At 36.3% G+C, this 27,163-nt stretch overlaps 1 protein-coding gene across 5 annotated transcripts in view; it reads right to left on the bottom strand.

Moving 5' to 3' along the window:
* Positions 1–27,163, bottom strand: part of EML4 (EMAP like 4) — a 155,124-nt gene that overhangs the window by 82,305 nt on the left and 45,656 nt on the right. Inside the window, exons 1-2 of one of the 5 annotated variants that reach the window (XM_025260922.3) lie at positions 18,744–19,094; positions 8,884–9,066 (exon numbers count right to left, since the gene is read on the bottom strand). In XM_025260922.3, coding sequence (XP_025116707.3) covers positions 8,884–9,066; positions 18,744–18,810 — 250 coding nt within the window. In that variant the 5' untranslated portion in view covers positions 18,811–19,094. Of the gene's footprint in view, positions 1–8,883; positions 9,067–18,743; positions 19,095–27,163 lie in introns of those variants that run through there. The other 4 variants (XM_025260923.3, XM_025260918.3, XM_025260920.3 and 1 more) reach the window with 4 other exon arrangements.

The following is a 27,163-nucleotide window of genomic DNA, read 5'->3' as shown; positions in this document are numbered from 1 at the left end:
GTAACAGAAAGAAGGTAAAGTGGGGTATGTAAGTGGGCATAGCATGGGGGTGGGATAGAAAAAAGGCTCTTTATGAGGTGAGAATGTAGGACAAGGAAAAGCAGAGTTCAGATGGTAAGGCCCAGATGGTAGAGGTAAGGAGAAGCTAGATTATGGAGATTTTATCTGTAGGAAATAGAGACCACCAAAGATCTCTATTAAGCTGAAAAAAATGCTTAGTTCATCCTAGCTGGCTGTATGAAGAGTAGATTTCAGGGCAGTGGTCTAAGCGTAGCATGATGGGGACCTGAAATAAGAGCTAGGCAACATAAATGGGGAGCAGGCAATGGCACCCCACTCCAGTATTTTTGCCTAGAAAATCCCATGGATGGAGGAGCCTGGTAGGCTGCAGTCCATGGGGTCGCTCGAGTTGGACACGACTGAGCGACTTCACTTTCACTTTTCACTTTCATGCATTGGAGAAGGAAACGGCAACCCACTCCAGTGTTCTTGCCTGGAGAATGCCAGGGAGGGGAAGCCTGGTTGGCTGCCGTCTATGGGGTCGCACAGAGTCGGACACGACTGAAGCGACGGAGCAGCAGCGGCATAAATGGAAAGGAAAAGGAAGTTGTAAGAAATAGTTAGGTCTTAAAAGATAATGATTTCAGCTTGGGGACATTTTACATTTATGAATTCTGAGGGACATAGAAGCAGAACAATCTAGTAAGTAGGTAATTCTTAACTGCTCAAGTCTAGAATACAGATTAACAATTTGGGAACTGGTACCAGTAGGTGGATGTTAAGATCATAAAGGAAGATGAATGCTGATGTCACCTTCTGCAAGGAATCTTCGACTCCAGTTTCAGTTAGGTGCTCCCAGTTCAGTCAGCTCAGTTGTGTCTGCTCAGTCGTGTCTGACTCTTTGCCACCCCATGAATCGCAGCACGCCAGGCCTCCCTCTCCATCACCAACTCCCGGAGTTCACTCAGACTCACGTCCATCGAGTCAGTGATGCCATCCAGCCATCTCATCCTCTGTCGTCCCCTTCTCCTCCTGCCCCCAATCCCTCCCAGCATTAGGGTCTTTTCCAGTGAGTCAACTCTTCACATGAGGTGGCCAAAGGAGTTTCAGCCTCAGCATCAGGTGCTCCCACAATACCCTATATTTACCTTTTTAATATCAATTATTGTATAGTTTTCATAATTATTGACTTAGCTATCTTCTCACTTTACCTAAGGCCCCGTGGAGGCAAGGTCAGTGCCTTTTTTATTTCTTCAGTCTCCAGCACCTAAAATAGTGATTGGTGCATTGAATAGATGAAGGAAAGAGATACAATACAGTAAATGGTATAGAAGTGTATTAATATTAATTATCAAGCACTTGCTAAATATTGTTATCCTAAGTGTTTTATAATTATTATGTCCTTTAATCTTCACTATAATCCTAAAAAGGATATACTATTATCATTCAAGTTTTGCTGATGAAATAACCGAGGCCTAGAGACATTATTAACTTGCTCAAGATTATATTAGAGAATGAAATCAAGATATGAGTCCAGGGAGAAGTAATGGTTAGGTAATAAGTGGAAAGAAGTAACTCTATTTTATGGAGAGTGACATTTTGAGCTATGTCAGGATAACAGATAGGAATTCACCAGACGGGAGTAGGGGAAAAGAAAATTCTAAGCAGAGAACAGTACTAAATCATCAAGGTCTCCAGATACTTACATTAAGTAGCAAGAAGAGACCAAAAGATTTTCGTGGTCACTGTCCATCCTACAGTTTAATTCCAAGTAACTCTTAATGCCAGGAATCCTTAGTATTTGGATAAAAGAGTGAATGATCTCCCATAGTAGAGGCAATGAGTTATGTAAAGCAGAGGCAAAAAACAAAAAGAACTGTGGGTGGAGGCTTGTTTTTTGCCTGAGAAGTCTAAAATGTATTCTTTGAAATTTAGAATATTAGGAACCTAACTGGAAGAAAGGAGTATAAAAATGATTTCAGTTACACAAATGTATGACTAAAATGCATCATTAGCTACACACACACACACGTATGTTTAAAAAAAAAAAATATATATATATATATACACACACACACACACACACACACCCTCCTTCCCCCAAGGCTTGGACATTATAAAGTCTGAGCCACAAGCCTCTCAAAGATTAGCCTGCAAGACTGGAAGACTGGAAGCAACAGTGACCTCTAGTAACCAAAGGTACAAAAGTAGTCCTATTTCTGAGCAGAAATTCATTTCAAATAAGAGCAATTAGGCTAAAATCCTATAAACCAAGAAGGTACTAATTCAGTTTTAATTACAATTTCAGTTTTAACCATCATAAGGCCAGGGTTGAAGGACAATGAATAAATTTTATATTTTATTTTACTTTATTGTGACATAAGGATGCTAATCATCATTGTTTATATTTCTTGATACAAACCTAAGCAGATGATCTTTCTGAGGTTTTAGCCTAACAGTTCCTAAATACTAATGAATTTCACTGAACGCTACACTCACACAGTAAACTTATCACTAGGGACTGTTGTAAGTGTTGCAAATCTGAAATGCATCTTGCTACCCTCATCTGTAACATCCTCTTATTCTTGCATCTATCCCAATCCTTCCATCCAAAGACTAACTTATAAAATAATTCCTATTCTATAGCTTTCTTCTTCCTGCATTTATTTTAACAAGCATTTATTGAGTCACCCCAAGGCTAGTTATGTAAGAAACTGTCCCTGCCTCCAAATAGTTCATAATCTCGCAGGAGCAACAAATATATATATATATACACACCAACAGAACCACATAATAAAATTTTAAAACAACTCCAAAAAGAGACCAAAAATAGATCATTTTCAGGAATTCATTTGAGGCCCTAAAGGATGAGAAAATTTTTGATCAGGAGAAGGGTAAAGATGGTCTATGATGAAACTTTTAGTTCACACTCACCTCTTCCACTGTCTTCACATTTTCAAGCTCCCTGCCACCTTTTTCAATTGGTTAATTAAACTTTGCTTCATTCTTTAAAAAGACTGAGGACTACATGTACTTTAACAAATTTTATCTCTTCCATTTGGAATTTTATCTGTACTTTTCTCCTTTTCTCTTGTCTCACAGGAAGGTGTACTTTAGTTTTAAGTCTTGGCCATTAATTTTTTAAAGGGTGTTCTGAGTAGAAATGACCAAAGAGTATTTGACTCTCATGGAGAAACGGAGTTCTGTAAATGGTAATTGCTGCCTTGTCTGAGGCAATATCCACCCATTTATTTTCACATACAAAGAGCAGCTTAGAAGTCTTTGATGTGTTGTCAAAATAATAAGATACTCTCCCATCCCCTACCACAATTATGAATCATTTTAGCTCAAGGGCCCCACCAAGGAAATTCACTCCTCCTAACCCGATTAAAGGAATTTACTTATTAACAACATTTTCAGCAAACTCATGACCATCTCTGTCTTCTTCCAAATGTTATTTACAGTAAAAGCCAAATGATACAGATCTGTGCCTGTATACTATCCTAGATTCTGCATAATTAGGAATGCTTTTTTTAGAAAACTGACATCCTCTAAATTTCAATTTTGCCTCTGTGTTCTCTCATTTCTCAAGCAGCAGTCATAATCCTTAATTTTTCTGATTTACCAGCAGTTTCCTGGTTTAAAATGACGGTTTCCCACCTTTAGATAATTTGACTCATGAGCTTCTATACCATTGTGTACTAACAGCTTGTCTTCACATATTGCCACTGGGCTATATTCTCAAATTACATTCATTTGGTCACCCCAAGAGGTCTTAATGGGTTTCCCAGGCACCAGCTGTGACATAATTTGTCTTCCTGGCAGTTAAAACTGCCAGAGTGTTCCCTGGGCCTTCCCTTTTGCTCCAAAGTACAGGTAATTTTTTTTTTTTTTTTTTGGCAAGGATTCAGTTGCAACTGGTGTATATATTATGAACATATGTCGTCAAAAGGAAAGAATGCTCCAACAGAAGAGAAGGTATATGAGAAATTTAAATGACTGGCCACTTTAAAAACTATTGGGAAAACTTTCTACCTCAGTTAAGTGTCTGACATAATATGTTAAAGAAAAAATGAGGTTTAGCTTTTAATACTGCTGGCATAGTGGAGAGGACAAACTAAAAGAACAGGACTAAAAAGACTGAAATGACCAGTTAGGTGTGTTTCTGATTCTGGCATTAACTGAATGGCAATACTACTATGAAGTGGCAGAGAATGTCATTAAACCATTAGCATACACATTTAGTTTTAGCCATACCTGCAGCCAAGTCATGTTTTCATATCACCACCATCTAGCAAAAGCATGTAATAGTTGTGTTCAACAATAAGGAAGTTGACCTATACTTCTGATCATAACTTCATAAAATCTTATTACCTACTTATCTCTTGCAGTTTACTCTTACCTCTAAAGAAAAGTCCTCTAGAAGTTCTAAATATCTTAAGAAGATGGTAATGATTACTTTCCTGCAGTAATTTGTGTGAAAGTGAATACTACAAATCCTCATTTTGCAAGGGACTAAAAAATTTCACATGTAAAGCTGTACTATAGTATCAGGAATGATTTCACTATTTTTTTTAAATTGAGGTATAACTGACATATAATATTAATTTCAAATCATTTACTTTTTAATTGAAAGAAAAAATACGAAATCCCTGCAAAATAATTTCACTGCTTTTTCAAAATTTTTTCTAAAACTTTTTTGCATTTGTTAGAAAACACTTTAAGTGTTTATTCCAAATATTTATAGCATTAATATATTAATTGTTTTATGTCAAAACTGATAGTTGATCTTTTTAAGGTTATATACAAATGACAACAGCAAAATTCACTTAACATTTGTCAATTACTTTCTATACTATAATATATATAAATTTCAAGATAAAGTTGCTCAGAATTGCAAATAAAATTAACAAAACTTTATGTATTTCTCTTGATGTTTTAGTATCAATATTAGAAAACAAATGGTGAGGCAAATTTTTTCACTAATGGGAAACAGTAATAAATTCTTAATTATGCTCATTTCTTAATTAGTATTTCCCCAAGTTATTATAAAATCAATCCTCCCCCATCAATCCATTTTATAGCCAGCAATTCAAAGTCTGTGTCTAAGGTAACAAAGTAACTTAAAGAATATTCACTAGTGGACCCCATTTCAAAAAGTGAACCGTATCAGCATATTATAAGAATGGCAGTCAAAGTAAACTTAAGACGTAGAATTAATGGAAAGGAACTTATTATCTAACTAATAGTTATTAATAAGAATTAATAATCAGTACTATGTGGAAGGAAAAGTTCCAATGTAGAAACTGCAGATGGTTCCAGAACTGGATAAATCTCCACTGAAGAGCCTGTAACAAAGCTGATCCTAAACTCACTTTAGATACAAAGAAATAATGAAGGACAGTTAAAAAAAGACAGTTTACAAAAATATATTCCTGGGGATAGGGACTACAGCTATTGTATTTGCATTTCATGAAACTGAAATAAGTAGATGCTAAGTAACTTATGTATCATATAAAGTATCATCTACACGCCAAATTAAAAAAAGAACAGTCTTTAAATTTCTCTATAAATTTTTCTTTACTAAAATACCTTAGTAAATCAACAATGGGAGAAAACACTTTTAATTTTTCCTCAAAACAAGATTAAAATCTATTATTGTTTTAGCATAATAAAATTTTTTAAAGATTGTAGGCTAATACAAACTATATAAAATAAGTTTTTAAAAATGCTGTGGGTAATGACCAAATACTATGTCACTTCCTCTTACAGGATTTAATATAGAGCCAGAAGCTGAGGATACACATATCCAGTATAGCAGAGAAACTTGTTCTTCTGTCATTATGCACAGTTTTACCTTTCCTGTAAATTAATACTCCAGAATGCCTCTTACAAAAATCAATTTATAACCAAATAAATTTTTCCCCCTGGCATGATCTAGACAGTCCTCAAACTTGGTTCTCAAAAAATAAAAAACCCACTTCTAACAACCAGAGTGGCTTCAATCAAGTCTTTTGACAAACATGGGCCCCTTATCCCATACCACTGACATATTTATCTAATGGTGGTTAGTAAGACAAATGTATTAATGGCATGCTATCTAACTCTCTACTATTAACACCAAGCCCCGGAGTGCTGGAGGGTGGGATGTATAAGAATGTAAATCAGAAAACCAGGCAGAATGAATGCCTCTCCCTTGAAGTTTCACACCAGGGTCCCTGAGCACTTCTTTCTGTAGCCTTCCATTCTCTACTCTTTAACCATTCCTAACATTTACTCCCTTTTTTCAGTCCATCACCCAGAAGCTGTCTTAGTTTCTTAAAGGACTTCACGAGAAGGAAATGGCAACCCACTCCAATATTCTTGCCTGGAAAACCCCATGGACAGAGGAGCCTGGTGGGTTCCAGTCCACAGCTGAGCAACTATCTCCTGAGGAGAAAGTGATAAGGGATGAAACTTCCAGCACTGACAACTGTGAACATACATCAATCTCCACTGAATTTTATCTCTTCCCAGCTTATCTCAGCAGTAGTCTCTACTCCATCTAACACTAACAGCTTAATCTGCCTTTAACATCCCTTCTCAAACTCCCAGGAAACCTGCCACAATTACCACTACCCCTCCCCCACCAATATCATCTTCCTCTCTGCTGCCTTTCTGGTCTCAACATATTTTTCTGCTCAAGTCTATAACACCTTAAAAAATTAAAATTAAAACTGGCCTTTGATTTAGCATCCTTCTAGTGACCACCATCTTCCCTTCTCAGGCAAATTTTTTTGAAAAGAGTAGCTGGCTATAGCTGCAGCTCTTGATTCCACAATTCAATTCTTGTTTTTCAAATAGTGCAATTAGATTTGTAATACTATCACTCTATTACAATTTCTTTTGGAGAGGTTTTCTAACATTCTCAGAAATATCAAATCCAATGGTCACCTCTCAGTCCTTGTTTTACTTGATCTCTTTGTAGCAGCTGGCAACATGAATCACTCTTTCTTTGCTATGCTGAAAATACTGGAGCTCCCCAAAAAAATACCCTGAGCTACTTTCTTTTTTACATCCTCTTTCTATGACTTCAACATAGAAATGTTCATCCATAAGCTGAACATTCCCAAATTTTTATTGCTAGCCAAGACTAGCATGGACACTATCAATATATATCTATCTATATACCATGTGTCGGAGAATGCAATGGCACCCTACTCCAGTACTTTTGCCTAGAAAATCCGGTGGATAGAGGAGCCTGGTAGGCTGCAGTCCATGGGGTCGCTAGAGTTGGACAGGACTGAGCGATTTCACTTTCACTTTTCACTTTCATGCATTGGAGAAGGAAATGGCAACCCACTCCAGTGTTCTTGCCTGGAGAATCCTAGGGACAGGGGAGCCTGGTGGGCTGCCATCTATGGGGTCGCACAGAGTCGGACACGACTGAAGCGCCTTAGCAGCAGCATACACCATGTGTACCTCAAATTCAACATTCAGAAACTGAATTCATAATCTTCCTTCCAAATCTGCTCCTCACATTCTAGTTAACTATCTAATCACTTACTAAAGATCTAGGAGTTATGTAAGACTCTCTGATTAATCATTTGCATTGACATACTACAGTAGAGATAAGGTGATGGATCTTTTCTTTTTCTGTTGCCAAATGGGGATAATTATGCCTATGTCTGTTAGGGGAAGCACACTGACTGAAACCGCCCACCCTGGCCAGGCACACCATTTGCATGAGTTGTTTTACCACAGGTGGTCCTGGTAAGGAACACGGAACTAATAAGCCACCACCAACAGGGAGAATTCAGGAAAGGTTAAAAAGTGACACCGCATGTCCAACTACCTCCCAGAATCCTTCTCTGCGGCATCCATCTTGGCTGAACAAGGCATGCACCACCAGGAAGGACTCTGAGTCAAATGACCGGCTAAAGACAACCCGGAACTAATCCCATCACCATAAAACCCAAGACTGTGAGCCATGTGGTAGAGCAGTTCTTCTGGGTTCCCTTACACTACTGTTCTCGGCCAGAGTGCCCTTTCCCAATAAAATCTCTTGCTTTGTCAGCATGTGGCTCTCCTCAGACAATTCATTTCTGAATGTTAGACAAGAGCCCACTTTCGGGCCCTGGAAGGGCTCCCCCTTCTTGCAACATGTCCATCTACTCTACCAAGAAGTCAGTGAGACATATGAAATGATGTGTTTGATTGTTTGATTATGTGAAATAATTTAAAATTCCTTCTGGGTGGCTGGAAGAAGAGAAAGAAAGGGCATACGACATCTGCTCCAAACTCAGAGCAACAAGGTCCTGATAACTGTTTATTTCAACCTCTGAAAATTCCCAAAGTCTGGAAGTTGAAATTTCCATTGAACTGGGGTTGGCAATAAATTTCCGAGTTTAAATTAAATTCTTCAAGACTTTGCTGACTAATGACCACAGAAGGCTTAGCATGAAGCTATATCAACTATAATGGTGTAAATCATTTCTGTAATGATAAGAGGGTTCATTTTAACAGGATGAGTGCCTATCTGCTATATTCAACATACAATGTGAAGTCTATGGGAAACAGATGATTCTGTTTGTGCTCTAAGTAAATTTGTTATGCAGTTGAAAGACACTAAATTCACACAAACACTATGATACAAAAGCCAGTAAGTACAATTAGTGGCATTACACAAAAATTCCCAATTTAAAATAATACACTTTCAGAATTTCTTGAGAATAAAGAAAAAGGAAATGGAAAAAAAACTCTAGTCATATGTAACCCCAAAGAGAAACTATAGTTTTATATTCCCAATCTTAATGTCATTGATAAAATACATTTAATACATTATTTCAAAAAAAATGGTGTGAAAAGCAAAATTCTCCCTACTTTACAACACACTTAAATTACCTTTACTTGGGACTGATTTTTTCACCGAGGCCACATGATCTTCAGAGATGGCAAGACGCCTCAAAACATCAGCCAAAGCTGCCTTTAGCACTGTGATTTCATCTTCTTGCTGTTGAACTCGTAACTCAAGGGCTGAGAGGCGATCCTGAACATCAGAAGTACTTGCAGCGGAAATACTATCATCTATAAAAATAAGAAAAAATGGAATATTTGTTAAAGTAAACTGCTTATGAAACAATTTAATGACATATAAGAAAATGTATACCAGATAATTCTTATAAAAGATGAGAAAAACTGAAAATCATTTTTACACAGATTAACTTCTGTAAAGATTTTCATAGCTACTTGAACTAATTTAAAACAAAAAAGCTAATGTAGCTGACATGTAATTAAAACTATGAAAATTTTCTCATGGTCAAGTTTTTTGTTTATTATACCATCGACCTTAATACCTTTTCCACCAAAATGTTCCCTAAATATACCACTTTGTAGACATCTGGAAACTTGCATAACTGCAAACTATTCAAAGCATCCTTCTTACTTATTATATCATTATCATAATTATCTATGAAAATAAGGAGTTCAAATCACTTCAGTTTTGCTTTTTGTATCAAACTGGGAACCTCTCACCTTCAGCATCAATGACCAGAAAGCATTCTTTAATTCTGTCTTTATTATTATACTCCCAACCTCCTCCCCCAAGAACTGCTACATAATTAGTAACATACTTTTTGCTGCTCTTTCCAATGCCTCAAAGTCTCTTAAAAAAAAAAAAGGTATAGTTTCTATAAGGCACATAGCTAATATCTCCCTTAGGTATGTAACAACAACAACAACAACAAAAATAATGTTCAGGTGTAATACAACAATTACAAACTACTTCCAGAGCTGTGTACCTTTAGAGTACACTACTTGTTGGTTCAATCTGAATCCAAATGTATAAAAGATCAATTGCTAATGGCTAATTCACTATAACCAGAAAAATTCATGGAAGAAATGAGGTTCTCACAGCTGACTGGTGTGACCTGAGTGATATATACTGGGTGGGCCATTCTCTAGTTGCAGCACATGCTAAGTCACAGTGTGCCATTTTTCTCATACTGAGATAATGTGCCAGACATCTTAGGCAGACAATTTAACTCAAAGTCTGAGTTAAAAACAGTAACAACGGGGGCTTCCCTGGTGGCTCAGTGACAAAGAATCCACCTACCAGTGTAGGAGACACTGGTTCAATTCCTGATCCAGGAAGACCCCACATGCCATGGAGGAACTAAGCCTTTGTGCCACAACTACTGAGCCTGTGGTCTAGAGCCCATGAGCCACAACTACTGAAGGCCGTGTGCCCTACAGCCTGTGCTCTGCAACAAGAGAAGCCACCACAATGAGAAGCCTGCACACAACCAGAGAACAGCCCTCACTCGCCACAACTAGAGAAAAGCCCGTGCAGCAACAAAGACCCAGCCCAGCCATATATTAAGTAAAAAAACAGCAGCAACAACAAAACCGTCAGCATTTAAAAACCAAAGTTATCACCATTTATTACAGAGTAGCAAACACACTCATTTAAGATCATATGTGCCTACAGACATCTCAGGCATACATATGTACTCTCTTCTGTCTTTAGAGGTATTTCAATGACAATCTTTGAGAAGTACTGCAATGAAAGGAAAAGTTGGGTTTTATCTTCAATTTAGACTTTGAATTCTAGTTCCATAATTAATAAATTGTGTAATCTTAGGCAAGTTATTTTATCTCTTTGAGTCTCAGTTTGTCTTCAAATGATTGTTTTGCGGAAGGTATCCAGGACGTGTCTGACATTCAATAAATGTTTAACATACAACAGCAGAGTACAAAAGGTAAAATTTGAGAGCTTTAGGCCCATGTATTACATAAAAGGCAGATCTGTCAAACTTTGAGAGGCTTAAGGAAAGAAAAATTCAGCTTCTCATTTTAGAAATTTTTATATTTGAAGTCTTTTTCATTTCCAGAGTGGTATAGATGAATTCTGGGCTTCTCAGGTGGCTCAGTGGTAAAGACTCCGCCTGCTAATACAGGAGACATGGGTTTGATCTCCGGGTCAGGAGGATTCCCCTGGAGTAGGAAATGGCAATCTACTCCAGTATTCTTGCCTGGAAAATTCCATGGACAGAGGAGTCTGGCCGGGTACAGTCCATGGGGTTGCAAAGAGTCAGACATGACTGAGCATGCACGCTACACACTAGCTGTATTCTAACTGATCCATCCTCTATGTGTCACACTATGGTTAGTATTATATTAACATTCGTCTGTCTAGAACACTTTCCTATTTTCCTTCTTCTGGTAGGAGAAAAACAGCTCTTTTGCAGAACTCTACTGGTTTTGAGGTTCCATTAGGGCTGTTGGTCTACGATGCCTCATTTTCTCCTCTAACACCCTGCGCTACTACTAAGGTAATGTATATGAAGTGGGTTTTTTTGATGGTTAAAATATGTCTATTGGTAATTTCATAAGGTTCAAATACTACCATAGAAATGGTTATGGGTATGGGTTAGGCCAAAAGGAGCCCTCCCAAATTTGAAAGAGAGAGAGAGCGGAGAGAGGGAGGGAGGGATGGAGGTAGGTATAGCCCATCGTTCTTGGTTTGTTAACTGTAAGGACATACAGATCTAGGGCTGTCTATGATAGAGTCTTGTCTGCCTTAAGTTCCAGTTCTAGTCTCTGAAGCCTGGACCATCAATTCTGAGAGTTACTCTAATATTTCTTTCAGCTACCTATCTAACCCGACAAAGTCTCTTTCAACAAGCCACCACCTATAAGCCAAAAGTCCTAATTAAGTCAGAAATGATACAGATACGCCTTTCTAAACTTTTCTCAAATTACAGAAGATGGGTTATGTATCAAAGTTATAATCACAGGTAAAATATTTATGTGATTTTTGTAAACACATAATCTTCTTAATTCTTTTGGGAAGGCAGCAAAGCCTAGTGGAAAGATTACCAGACTATAATGCCAAAGGTACAGTCTTGGGTTTTAGTACCGACATGGTTAACTAGCTTTTACTTTTGGTAAATTACTTAACTTTTATAGACTTTGATTAAAAAAAAAATGACTAAGGTTTTTATTTTGTGAAACTTGGACAGTCACATGAATGGTGGTTCAGCTTGTAAAAATCCTACCACGACCTGCTAGATACTGTGATAAGACACAGGACAATTTTTCAAAGGGCATTACAAGCATAATGTTAACTATTAACAACATCCTGGATTTATACAGGACCTTTCATATTTATTACCTCCTCTCCCTCCTCGGTCTATCTGTATTTTATACTTGAGGAAACAGCTTGAGAAATAGCTTGCCCAAGGTCACCAAAGTAGTCTTGATATATGAGATTCAAACAGAGGACCTGACTCATAGTTTTAAGTGCACTTTACTTTCATGTTGCATTTTAATAATCACAGGAGGATCGAATAAATACGTTCTTTCACAAAGCCAAACAGGGTTTAAACTATGAAGTGATATAAACCGATTTCTGTTCTAAAAAGGTTATTCTGGCTGCTGTGAGAGAATGGACTGGAAAAGGATAAGGGTAAACATATGGAGACCAAGCATGAGGCTAATGCAGTAACCCATGTGAAAGGTGAAGGTGGTCTAGGCTAGGGGTAAGGTGTTCGTGCATCTCGATTTTCCCAGGACAAACATGTCTGCTATCTCAGTAAAAATATTATCATAACAGTCCTTCTTTCTCTCTAAAGTTTCCCAGTTTGAATGATCAATTATACGGTCACTCAAGACAAGGCAGCAGCAGCAACAGAGATACAAAGCTGCATAGGATTGATCTCTATGGTTCCTTATAGCCCTAAAATCCTGTAACATCTTCCTAATATTTTGCCTTTTTCACCTTTTCAAGAGCAATAAAAGCTGTGGTTGAACTGTGCATAAATTCTGGTGTTACACTGCCTGAATAAATTTGTTTTTGACTTACCAGCTCTGACTGGCTTCTTCATGCAATTTTTTTCATGATAGAACTTATCTCTAGTTTGAGATTATTAAATGAAATAATGTACAGCACTGCCGTACACCAAGGGTTCAATAAGTTACTATTCTGTATGGGCATGTTCTTTACTACACTGTTTTTATTATTGCTACAAAGCTGGAATGATCTAAAATCCCTGGATGGGGTTAATAGGCTATGATAATATATTCACATCATAGAAAGCCATGCAATTAAAAATAGTAAAACAGGTGGACTTCTCTAGTAGCACAGTGGATAAGAATCCATCTGCCAATGCAGATGGGTTCGATCCCTGATCCAGGAAGATTCCACATGCCACAGAGCAAAGAAGCCCGTGTGCCACAACTGCTGAGCCCACACGCTGCAATTACTGAAGATCACGCACCTAGAGCCTGTGCTCCGCAACAAGAGAAGCCCCTGCAATGAGAAGCCTGTGCACTGCAACGAGGAGAAGCCCCTGCTTGCTGCAACCAGAGAAAGCCCGCACACAGCAACGAAGACAGTGCATCCAAAAATGAATAAAATGATTTTTCAAATAAATAAACAACATAAAAATAATAAGACAGGATATAAACTAGAAATTTGAAAGCCCCACAAGACAACTCAAGTGGAGTAAACAGATCGGGGAATAACATGTACTGAATAATTTATTGAAACACACACACATGCACCAAAACATATTTCTAAAAACTAAACAAAAAACTTCATATCTACATATGTATATAATGCACAACAAGAAAAATCTAGACACATACACATCAAACTGGTAATTGGGTTACTTCTGACTAGGAGAATGAAGTAAGGACAGGATAAAGGGAAATTTTTGCTTTTTAGTATTTCTACATTATTTGAATTCCACAGTAACAATGTTATTTAAACTTATATTTAAGCTAAAATATGCTGCTTCTGAAGTTTGATTTTTTAAAGCAAGTTTCCTCTAGGCACAGTATTCCAATTTATAAAGAAACATATTAGAGCATAAGGCAATGAACTTAAATTTGTGCTCACTGATTACAAAAGCTAGAAATGAGACTATCTTAAAGATCAACCATCCCTCTTGCCATTTTATAGATAAGTAACGGACACAACTGAGTGACTGAGCACGCTCGCGCGCACACACACACACACGCACACGCACTAAGACTATGAAATTAGGAGAGTTACTCCTGGGCACACGGCAAACTGGGGTTAGAGCTTCTTCCTCAGATGACTCCAAAAAACCCATCACTCTTCCTCTTTACATTTTCAAAAGTTTGTTCTTATTTTTTCTTTCAATCTCTAATGTACCACATGCGAATTCACAATGAATTTTTAAAGAATACATCTGTTCAGTAAACAGAATATATCCATTTCCAGAGGTATATTCCACTCACCCTTCTTAATCCAAGTACACTAATTCCTTTTCCTTCAGTAGTCTCCCATTTCTTTGCTCCTTTCAAAGTATTAATAGTTTCTAGCCTTGACGGTTAAAATATGAACTACAAATAAATTCCCAAGGGTTCATAAACTCATTAAGGAAAGAAAGAAAAGAGAAAGAAGGTCCATAAGCCTTTTTTCCATCAGTCTAATGTATTTATTGGCATAAGTTAGTCTTTTTTATTAGAAGTGCAAGGTAAATGTTAATATCCAATATTTCAGTTTTAAAACTACAATGGTTAACTGCTTATTATGCTTTTACTACGGTGAATCATAGTTAACCTGTCTTCGGAATTGTCAAGAAATACGTGTTACCTTTGCCAAGACAAATATATGGTATTCTATTCTAAGTATCTGAAAGTTGGCAAGCCAGCCTCATACCAGAACCAGGCATGCCTATACATTCTAGCATCTTTTGAATGTTAATGATTTTATGTAAATCTTTCTAAAATGGTACACTCAACTTTCCTGTTTTCCTAATAAGGGCATATACTTATAATGTAGCCATTTCTAGATGACTCAGTTTTCACTTAAAATATTAATTACTTTGTGCTGCAAGCACTGTGATAAAATGATGCCCTAGAAGCTATTATGTTTCTAATTAAATAATTTAAAGTACTACATTTTCAAACTTGTAATCTTTCTTCATACCTTTTCTGCTTCTTTCTTTGCACTTAGTGTTACCTATAATGTATATATAAGCACATACATTATATATATATATATATATATATATATATATATGATGCTTACAATTTTAACATAGAGGAAGAAAATGGACACAGCTTCAGACCTAATGTTTGTATCACTGGAGTCCCACAGGAAAAGGAGAAAAAGATTCTAGATTAAAAAAAAAAAAAAAAAACACGTGAAGAAATAATGGCGGAACTTCCCAAGTTAAATGAAAATTCACAAATTCATTAAAATTCAGTATATTGAAGTCCCTCTCCTCGCCACACATGAAAATCAAATCCAAGCAGGTTAAAGAATTAAAGGCAAAAATCATAAAAATCTTTACAAAAATAACAGAGAATATCTTCATATCCTGCAAGTAGAAAGGAGCTTCCTAAACAAGACAGAGTAAGCGCTATCCATTAAAGTACATACTGAAACTACATCAGCTTTCAGAACGCATGTTCACTAAAAGACACAATAAAGAGAAAAAGGTATTCACAAATGAGGAAAAGATAGTTCTAACATTTATAAGTGATAAAGGATTAGGATCCTGAAGAAAGAATTCCTACAAATTGATAAGACAAATAATCCTATAGAAAAACTGTTTGCAAAACCCTTGACTAAATACCTCATGGTAACGGAAACATAAATGGCCAATGGATGCATGAAATGAGGCTCGAGCACCTCATTTATAATCTTGAAAAGGAAAATTAAAACCATGTGAATTACTATTTTATGCTCACCAAACGGGCAAAAAATTTAAAGCATGACAATATGAAGTATATCAAGTATTCCCTAGAATAAAGAGCAATATGAATTCTCATATATTACCGGTAGGCAGTGAACTGTTTCAAGACTTTGAGCTAAAAAACAAACAACAACAAAATACAACATTGGCCTCATCTGGTAAAACTGAAGATGCACACATCCCACGACCCAGCAATTAGACTCCTGGTGTATAGACCCTGACCTACAGCAGGGTTGGCAATCTTTTTCTGTGAGGGCCAGATACTATAAATATCCTAGGCTTTCAGACCACATAATCTCTATAATGACTACTCAAACCTACCTTTGTAACACAAAAACAGCCATAAATACGTAAATGATTGGGTGTGGCTATGTTCCAATAAAACTTTTCTTTTCTTTTCTATTTAACTAAAACAGGTGGCCTGCCAGGCCAATCTCTGCTTGTGCATACGCACACCAATAGAAATGTTCAATAATGTCCACAACAGAAACAAACTGGAAACAATCATTAGCTGTAAAATGTATAAACAAACTGTGATACAAACATCCAACAGAATACTAGTAAGTGGTAAAAATAAACTATGGCTACATGAAACATCATGTATAAATCTTAGGAAGTTCAAAAAATACAAAAGTGATCTATTGTTTAGAATAAACCCATAAAGCAAGGGAATGATATATACAACATTTATGACAATAGTTACTTCTGATAGTGTAGAGCAGGGGACAGTAAGGAAGGTGTCCACAGACAATAGAATATCTGTGTCATAAAGACAATTAAAACATATTGTGTTATACTTTTTTGACGTGGAGGTTAGTGACTTTTCTGAGAGAGGAAGGGGAATGCAAATGACTAGACTACATAATTAATTTACTCATTTTGTTTTAGAACAATGAAACCAGTTTTTCAAATTAAATCCCCAAACAGATAAAAATGGAGTTTCACTTCCAAAACCCTGAAGTTTTGTGTCATAAAAGCAACTAAACCTGTGGGTTTAATGATTGTTTTGAGGCCTAATGGTATGACCTAAGATTAGTTGTTACCTATGAATTTGGGGGGGAAAAAAAAGTCTGTTTCAAAAAGGTATATGATATGAGATACAATACCATCTAAAGAACAAATACTAAAAAAAAAAAATTTTTAAACCATTTCTGATCTCCCCTTCCTACAACACTTAGGTTAAGACACAGATCAGACCTTAATGAGCAGAATGGTAGTGATGAAGATCAGAAGAGCTAATATGGTGAAAAACCACAAGAAATCATATTCCACCATGCACTGTTTATAGTTCAAAAAAAAAAATAGTGAAGGCACTAGCCTAAATCACTACTAATGGTGAACTGATTAAATAAACGTCTGTACTAGGGTACCTCATGGAGCTCTTAAAAAGGATGTTATATATTTAAAACCACAAACTAGAAAGTTTAGTAGGTATAACAACATACTATAAAAGAGGGAAAAAATTGCAGGCAACATTTATAGTGTAGTTATATCCATATAGAACCGTATATCCACAAGCATACATACACATACAGTTGTATAGAGGCTGGAGGTATGTGTCTGGCAAGTGGGATTTTAGAAGATTCTGCTTCCTTATATTCTTATTTTATATGAATTTTCTGTGAAATATTCTTCATGAACAAAACATAAAACTATTTTCTCGGTAAAGAAAAGCAAAGCTAATTTAGGCTGTGATGTAAACCTAATTAGTAATGCACCCAAATTTTAAATACAAATTTGGTTAATGTGTGGATTTTTATGCACAGTAAATAAAAACATTTTTGTAAAAGTATGTCCTATGATGTTTAAAAGAAATATTCTCAGGTTAATGAAAGACACAAAAATCAATATAATACATCCAAAGGAAAACTGGATGCCTTTAAATTTCATTTCTTCAAAAAACAAAACAAAATCACAACTGATTTGTCACATTAATCAATTCCCATCAGAAGGCATTTAGCAAAATAAATGGTTTTTTGTTCTAAAATGGAAATGGTTGTCTTCAAATATTGTCTTTTAAAGACAATATTTAAGTATTTTATCAAAAAGTTATGCACTATCAATTCTACAACAGCCACAATTTACTTTGGAAATAAACCATAAGAAAATACACTAATAAAAACAGAGCTCACATGAACATATATTTATGTAGGAATTAATGTTTCTTATTTATCTTAATATTTTACTGCTAGAAGTCAAAATTTTCCTCTCAAAGAACTTTTAATTAAACAAGCCACTGTTAAAGTTTGGATATTTTATTTCTTTAGTAAATGACAATATTAATTACCTCCAGTTCAGTTGCTCAGTCGTGTCCAGCTAGTAATAATATATGAAAATAAAGAGTATCTGTCTTCAACTGAGTAACACAAATAATACTGACTTATATTTTCTATTTTAAAGAACTCATTTGTTTTTCTTATAAGATATTCTTACTAAAAAATCCCCCTAGTAGTATAAATTATAAAAGGAATTGTGTTAAAATAAAAGAAAATATAAAACCATTTTTGCCATCACACTCTGAGCATGAAGGCTAGTCCCAGGAAAGGACTTTACTTCCTTCTATCACTAGGATTCATTCACAATCAGATAATTCTGCTTTGGATGTTTTTTTGGTTAGACTTCATAGAAGCAAAAGTCAAGCTTAATTACACAATTCTCATTTCCTATTTTTAAGAGACATGCTTTTTTTTTTTTTTTTTTTTTTAAAAACTACTTTCCAGTAAAAGCTGTTTTTATTTTTTCCCTCACAAACAATGTAATGACCACCTTTTGTGGGGATAGGGAAAACAAAGCCTATTCTGCCCTCACAACAGGAAAATATTTCCTTCAAGGGGGTACAATCTTAGTCATTTATAAAAGTAGGTAACCAAATATTTATGCTATTACTGACACATATATTTAAAGGAAGCTGGGGGGAGGGGGAAGGGGGGAAGGAAGGGGCCTAAATTCATTCCCACATCCTCAGATTTCTTTTGTCACAAGTAGTAAAGTTTGTGACACATGTCTCCCAGAAAAGGAAAGATACGTTACCAGTACAGAAGTTTGAAAGTGTAGAGGAAGCACATACTGAAGCGAGACTAGGCAGGCTGTCTTCCATTCTTGCCACCTACGTTACAAGCAATATAAACCAGTTCTGTCCACGTTTCCTGCTGCCTTCCCAGATAGTTCCAGAGCAAATCCCAGCTCTCTAAATCTCACGACATACTTCACATTCTGAGGAAATCCTCCCGGTCCAGATGGCCTACCACAAAGCACTTCTATGTTGGCACAAATAAAAACTTCTTAAGATAGTTCTTCTCTTGCCCCTTTGCTCTCTTATCTAAAGAAAAGTCTTCTACTTATTTATAGAGACAAAGAACTGAAGGAGAGCAAACAGCACGCAGGCAAAAGGAGGGTAAAGACAGAAAACTAAAGCTGCTTTCGGGAGTGGCTAAATTCCAGGCACACGCAGAAACACATGAATTAATGAACCCATGAATATTCACTACAGTTATTTGGTTGTCCTCAGGCACTACTTCTCTGATCATCTTTCAGTTGGTTAAGAGTAATGAAGACAAAACTCTGCCTTCTGAAACTGAAACATTAAACATTAGTTTCTATAATTAACAGAATTAAAGCCCTTCAAATGAATATTTTTCTCTACTAGGAAATAAACAATGTGTGTGCAAAGTGGCAAGCCACATTTCCTTTTGCCTTTGTTTAAAATAAAATGAAATCCACATGAACTGTAAAGAAACTGAAAGAATGGTCACTTCATTAATTTAAAAAGCTTAAGTGTTAAGACTAAGTTGGCTGATTTATTACAAGCATTTCACTAGAGTAAGATAATGAATACGATTAACAACGAGAACAGTCATTTTTCTTAATTCACTAATTTTCCAAATTATTTTAAAATAATACAATTGTATACGTAACCTATAATAATTTACTTCTGGTCAGACATTCCAATTTTAAACTACATATGCTTACAATAATACAAGTGTCTTTAGTCTCACGAAAGTATGTAAAAGCAGGTGAAAGTTAATGAATACAGTATGTATTTATTCTTTTGATAACTACTTTTAAAGCTAGTTAAAGAACAAATTCATGGAGTTAAGTGTCAAAACAAAACTACTGATGGATTATCTCTTCAATTTGTCGCTTTTAAACTTTTATTTATAATTGAGAGAAGTGAATTTAAACCAAGCCAAAGAAAAACAGAAATAACAGGACTACTATCAACACACACACAAAATACTGTGAAACAGATAAAACCTAAACGGAATATTAAGAGCTATGCTACAGAGATTGAAGTAAGGATAAACTAAAAGCAAAGCTGATAAAAGAGGAATGAAGCAAAACGATCTAGATTAGTATTTACAGAAGCCTTTACAGAAGAGTAGGAACCACCACGAGTGTTTCCTCAAGTGAGACTTGGGAAAATACTTCTCTATAGATTAATACCTGGTATAGATTCATCAAAATACAGGAGGAGCTCCTTGGAAGATTAACAGGAATTAAGTGGGCTGGGAGGTGTGCAATGTGTTTGAAACAAAGGACATTTAGGCAAGAATGAATAAAAGCAGACCAAAGGGAAACAGAATGACACAAAGGAAATGTAGTGCCAGGCGCAGACTAGGACAGAGTTCAAATTCTTGCTATTGATTGGTGAGAAGCTCTGACGCAGACTGTACTTTATTATGTCTCTCTTCAGTCAACAGACAAATGTAAGACTGCAGTTTTATAATTTAGGTCTTAACTACTCTTCTTTATAACAAATGTAGCCCTATTAAACGACTGCTCACAAACTCCTAAGATTATACAACTGTCAAGAAGTTCTGCAGCCTAGTGCTTTGTAACCAATTCATAACCAAAAGGCTCTTCATACAGGACAGCACCTGGGGTTCTTTTCACCACCTCCCATTTGCAGACTGCTACTAATCTGTAGATTATATACCTTGGGCATTTCTTTCTTCTCAAATAAAAATCTGATTTCAGACCAGAAAGTATTTGGTTCCTAAATAGTTTAGTTTCTTTGCTTAGGCACCTCTTCCCTCTTTACTATTACAGTCAGTCTTTCTAAAAGGCCTATTCATACCTTCAAGTATCTGAGTACTATGAGGTACAGAAATTATTCAAGATGCTGAGGTGGGGAATTCCCTTTGGCCCAGTGGTTAGGACTCCAAGCTTTCATTGCCAAATGCCCTGTGTCTTGAGTAGCATCTCTTAAAGTCTGTCCTTTAATTTCTAGCAGGTAAAATTTTGCTAGTAAAATTGCTTTTAATTTGGGCTTCCCACATGGCTAAGTGGCAAAGAATTCACCTATAATGCAAGTGATGTGGGTTCGATCCCTGTGTTGGGAAGATAACCCATAGAAGGAAAGGGCAACCCATTCCAGTTCTGCCTGGGAAATCCTATGGACAGAGATGCTTGGCGGGCTACCATCCATGTGGTTGCAGAAGAGTCAGACCCAACCTAGCAACTAAACAACAACAACAAAGATACAATTTACACAGCTGTGCAAGTTGTTAGTACTCATTTGTGTCTTAATTTGGGTAGCATTATTTCTTTAAACACAGAACAAATTTTTAGATTTCTATAAAATACTTATTCATTCTACATTTTACTGAGTGACTAATTTGTAAGGCACCATATTAAATCCCAGGAACACAAATTCAAATTCAGCTCTTTCCACTTTGAAAAGTAAAGACTTTTAAAGGCAAAAATTAAAAACAGATACTATAATAAGAACCCAAACTAAGAAAAAAACATGAAAAAGATAGGAGTTTGCAAACTTCTGTTTGTAGGGAAGAAAGGAAAATAGATCAACCTCCCTGATTAGGGACATACAATTAAAATCATAAGCTTCTATTTCATAGCTATTAAGTAAACAAAAGCTGTAAATTCTGGCAACACCAAATATTGGCATCAGAACTTTTATACACTTTGGAGGGAAAATGTACATTAACAAACTACTTGGGAGAATAAGCTAGCCAGGTTTACTAAATTTGAAGTACGCTTACTCTACAAGCCAGCAATCCCACACTCAAAAATATGCCAAGGTGTGGAATAGACATTTCTCTGAAGAAGATATATAAATTGCTAATAAGTACATGAAAGAATGTGGAGAAATTAAAACCCAGTGCACTGTAAATGGAAATAAAAAATCATGTAACTGTTGTGCAAAACACCCTGGTGATCCCTCAGAAAGTTAAACAGAGATCCAGCAATTCCACTTCTAAGGATATGTACCCAAAAGAATTGAAAGCAGGGACTCAAACAGCTAATGTCAGTACTAATATTCATATCAGATTATTCACAATAGCCAAAAGGTGAAGCCACAGAAATGATTAGCCACAGATGAATGGATAAACAAAATGTGGTATATACAAATAATGGAATATTATTCAACATTAAAAAGGCATAAAACTGTGACACAAGCAACACCATGGCATGTAATTATTATGCAAAGTAAAATAAGTCAGACACAAAAGGACAAATAGCATATGATTGCATTTAAATGAGGTATACAGAGTAGCCAATTCAGAAAGACCGAAAACAGAACAGAGGTTACCAGGGCTGGGAAAAGAGGGGAATGTGGAGTTAGTATTTAATGAGTACAAAGTTCTGTTTAGAATGACAAAAATGTTCTGAAAATGGACAGTGATAATGGTTATTCGACACTGTAAATTTTATACCTAAAAATGGTTAAAATAGTTAATTTTATGTTATGCATATTTTATCATACCAAAAAATATCACAATGTGATATCACTTCACATCTATTAGGATGGCTATAGTCAAAATGACAATTACTGTTGGTTAGAGTGTGGATAAAACTGAAACCTCATACACTGGGCTGCTGGGAACGAAAATGGTGCAGCCACTTTGGAAAATAGTCTGGTAGTTCCTCAAAAAGTTAAACACAGAGTTACTACATGACCCAGCAATTCCCTCCTGGGTATATACACAAGAGAAATGAAAAGGTATCTCCACACAAAAACTTGCACACGAATGTTCACAGCAGCACTACTCATAAGAGCCAAAAAGTAAACATCACCCAAACACCCACTGAATTATAAAGATATTCATTCACATGGTATAACCACGCAATGGAATATTATTCAGCCATGAAAAGATATGAAGTACCGATATACGCTATAACACAGATGAATCCTGAAAACATGCTAAGTTAAAAGAAGTCAGTCACATGCTGTGGGATTCTATTTACATTAAACGTTCAGAACAGGCAAAGTGGACTAGTGGTTGCCTATAGACTATAGAAGGTGGGGGAAATGGGAGTGACTGCTGAAAAACACAGAATCTTCTCTTAGGGTGATGAAAATGGTCTAGAATTCATTGTAGTGAAGGTTATACAACCTTGGGAGTATACTAAAAACCACTGCATTATATACTTTAAATGTATGGTATATGAATTATAGAGCAAAAAAGCTATTACCCAAACAACAACAAACCATTCAGTAAGCAACTAAAACTTACATTTCATAATTTAAACGGTAAATTCCCTTTAAAGTGTAAGTAGAGTTTCCATTTTCCCCAACTGACTTGACTAGAGCTTCCTGGGGCATTACTGAGAATGTGAAAAGCACATAGGAATCTCCTAAATAAGAGTACAATGGGCCGGGGTGGGGCGGGGGGGCAGAGAAAGAAGCTGGAATTGTAAGAACAACTACAACTTTTTCATAATGTAGGTTACAGCCGGCGTTGCTTAAAAGACTATTATGTCTGTTTACTAAGCTATCCAAAGATTAAGAAAAATATAACGGCGTTTGTAAATAAACATGTTACTCATTGTATCTAGATGGGTTTAGTGAGGATGTTTTTCATATACTGAGAGAGATCTGGGCTAAGTAGGTCAAAATCTCTCACACAGTACTCTTGTAAAAGGGACAGACTTCTTGTAAGCAAGGAGAGGAAAGATGACTGGCTAGCGTAAAATTCTGCAATTTGTGACTGCTGACACTTAAGATCTTAAAAAAACAGAAAAATGAAATGTTGAGATGATGAAACTTCAGCTCCTTTAAAGCACATCTTTACAAGTACAAATGGCTTCGCCTCTTTAGTCAGCAGGAGATTGAAAACTAAAATAAGTCTTACTGCTCTTACAGGCAAAATTTTTTAAAAATGACAGCAAATAGTGTTAGAACACAGGCAGTTATACTGGTGTACTTGTGAACTGCTACAAATATTCTGAAAAGCAATCTAGTAATTGCTACTTAAATAATTAAAATTACACATATGTACTCTGATGCAACAATGTCTGTAGTATGTATAAACAGACCTAAAGGTCTATAAAAATGAGATCAGGTGAATGAAATATAGTATCTAAATATGGAATATTACACACTATATATCAGTGTGGTATCAGTATGCTATCAATGATCGGCAGATAAATGGAAAAAGTCACCAATAAGATGATGCATATCCACTGTATAAACAGTGTATTTTATGTTCTGTTTTTTGGAAGGAAAAAAAAAAATAACGAAATCCATTTATACAGAAGAAGGGTCGGCTAACTTTTACTGTGAAGGACCAGAAAGTAAATACGTTAGGTTTTGCAGGTCAGAAGATCTCTATTCCAGTCATCACACACTGCTTTTGCAGAACAAGCAGCGATAGACAGTATCTTTACAAATGGAATATGTTCCAATAAAACTACATTTATGAACACTGAAATTACTACTAGAATTTCCTGTAACTTTCATGTGTCATGAAATATTATTTTTTGATTTTTTTTAACTGTTTAAAGATATAAAACTTATTCCTGGCTAGGCTTCCCTGGTGGCTCAAACGGTAAAGAATCTGCTTGCAATGCTGAAGACCCAGGTTTGATCCCTGGGTCGGGAAGATCCCCCGGTGAAGGGAATGGCAACCACTCCAGTATTCTTGTCTGGAAAATTCCATGTATACAGAAGCCTGGAGGGCTACAGTCCACGGGGTTGCAAAGAGTTAAACTGCAGATTCTGTGCAAGAGCCACAGTTTGTCAATTTCTGATGTAGAATCAAACTAAATGAGCAAGTATGTATTTATAATTTTAAAAAATATAAAGTACTTTTAAAAGCACCTCTTCTTAAAGGATGGTAATCAATTTTATTGACAAAGTAATTTTTATTAATAAGACTAAGAAACACCTTCATAATCAAAGTAGATGGCATACTGATTTTATGACTCTTTCTCCATGGCTACAGAGAGAGGAGAATAAGGAGAAAATAAGGTAACTTCAAAATTTTTTTAGCCCAAAGTAGAGAATTTGGCATTTCATGGTAGTACTTCCTGCTTCAAAGAATTAAATTCTTGCTTATTCAAAGAGAGTGTTCTCAAGCTGGCAGAAATGATGAAGTTCTACCATAAAGAACAGAAACACAGTATCTGAGGAAAAACAGGAGACTACTCAGTCATCAGTTCTGTGACAGGATAAATATGTTCACATTTTCAGAAAAACTTTCCTAGGCTTCCCACAATAGAGCACATTTCTTAAAAAATCACCAACACACAGTATTCAAAGGATTTGGTATTGTGAATAAGGAAGTGACAACAGAAAAAGTTATTTTCCAAGCTTCTATGTCTTATGCTCAATGCTATATTATATTAGGTCTGTGCTGTGCTTGGTCGCTCAGTCATGTCCAACTCTGCAACCCCATGGACAGTAGCCCACCAGGCTCCTCTGTCCATGGGGATTCTCCAGGCAACAATACTGGAGCAGGTTGCCACGCCCGCCTCCAGGGGATCTTCCCAACTCAGGGATACCACCCAGGTCTCCTTGCAGGCGGATTCCTTACCATCTGAGCCACCAGAGAAGCCCATATTAACTCTATGGGGTCGCACAGAGTTGGACACGACTGAAGCAGTCTTAGCAGCAGCAGCAGCAGGATACTGAAGTGATGTAAGAGATAGTCCTTACCCCCAGGGAATTTTCAAAGATGCAAAAATCCTAAAGAAAATATTAACAAACCAAATGCAATAATATATTAAAAGAATAATAAATCACAGTCAAGTTTAATTTATTGCAATCAATGAGATTTATCACATTAACAGAAAATAAGATCATGTTCAACAAACACATTTCATAAAATTTAACAACAATTCAAAACAAAAATGTAAAAATACTATGAATAGAAGGGAACATTCTTAAGCTGATTAACTATGAATAGAAAAGAACATTCTTAATCTGATGAAAAGGCATTGTGGGAGATCATATTTTCTACGTTTCTCCCTAGTTAGACACACACATACATAAATACATTTATGTATTAAAAGTATGTACATATGGCATCCCAGTGCTCATCTAACAATGTGACTGACAGATACTCCTTTAACCAAAAAGCAGGGTTTATATTTCTTCTTCTTGTATCTGGCTAGGGGCCTGTGACTGCTTAATCAGAGAATGAAAAAGTGATGCTTACATGACTTTTGAGATGAGGCTGTAAAAAAGATACAGCTTCTTCCTAGCCTTCTCTCTCTGGAAATGTTCGCCACCATGCAGTGGGGAAGCTCACACTAACCCTCTGGGAGAGACCACATGAAAGAACTCAGGTGGGAGCCAAGGGTCAGCATAAACAACCGGATATACAAATAGATTGGCCTTCAGATGACTCCTTCCCACTACTTTGTATCTTGCAGCCAAGGCATGAGACAATCCAGAGTGGAGACAGCCTTCCATGGTAAGCCCTAATTCTAAATTCCTAATCCAAACCCATGTTTGAAATAAATGTCTGCTTTATGCCTCTATGTTTTTAATTGGTTATGCAGCCATAGTAACCAGTTCACTTCAGTTGCTCAGTTGTGTCCGACTCTGCGACCCCATGGACTGCAGCATGCCAGGCCCCCCTGTCCATCACCAACTCCCAGAGTTTACTCAAACTCATGTCCTTTGAGTCGGTGATGCCATCCAACCATCTCATCCTCTGTCATCCCCTTCTCTTCCCGCCTTTAATCTTTCCCAGCATCAGGGTCTTTCCTAATGAGTCAGTTCTTCGCATCAGGTGGCCAAAGTATGGGAGTTTCAGCTTCAGCATCAGTTCTTCCAATGAACACCCAGGACTGATTTCCTTTAGGATGGATCTCCTTTCAGTCCAAGGGACTCTCAAGAGTCTTCTCCAACACCACAGTTCAAAAGCATCAATTCTTCGGTGCTCAGCTTTCTTTATAGTCCAACTCTCACATCTATACATGACTACTGGAATAACCATAGCTTTGACTAGACAGACCTTTGTTGGCAGAACATACGTATACCAAACATGCATATACCAGAAAATGCATACACCAAAACCCAAAAAACTACAACATCATATTTAATGTTGAAATACTTTAAGCCTTCCCTTTGAGATAGAGAACAAAGGAAAAAAAAAAACCAAGGATACCTACTTTCATTACTTCTATTCTGTATTTCAATTCTACTCAAGTAATAAGACAAAAGAAATAAAGATTAGAAAAGAAATAAAATTATCATT

The sequence above is a fragment of the Bubalus bubalis genome, chromosome 12 (assembly GCF_019923935.1).
Source record: "Bubalus bubalis isolate 160015118507 breed Murrah chromosome 12, NDDB_SH_1, whole genome shotgun sequence".
Lineage (NCBI taxonomy): Eukaryota > Metazoa > Chordata > Mammalia > Artiodactyla > Bovidae > Bubalus > Bubalus bubalis.
This window is presented reverse-complemented; position numbering and strand designations above follow the sequence as displayed.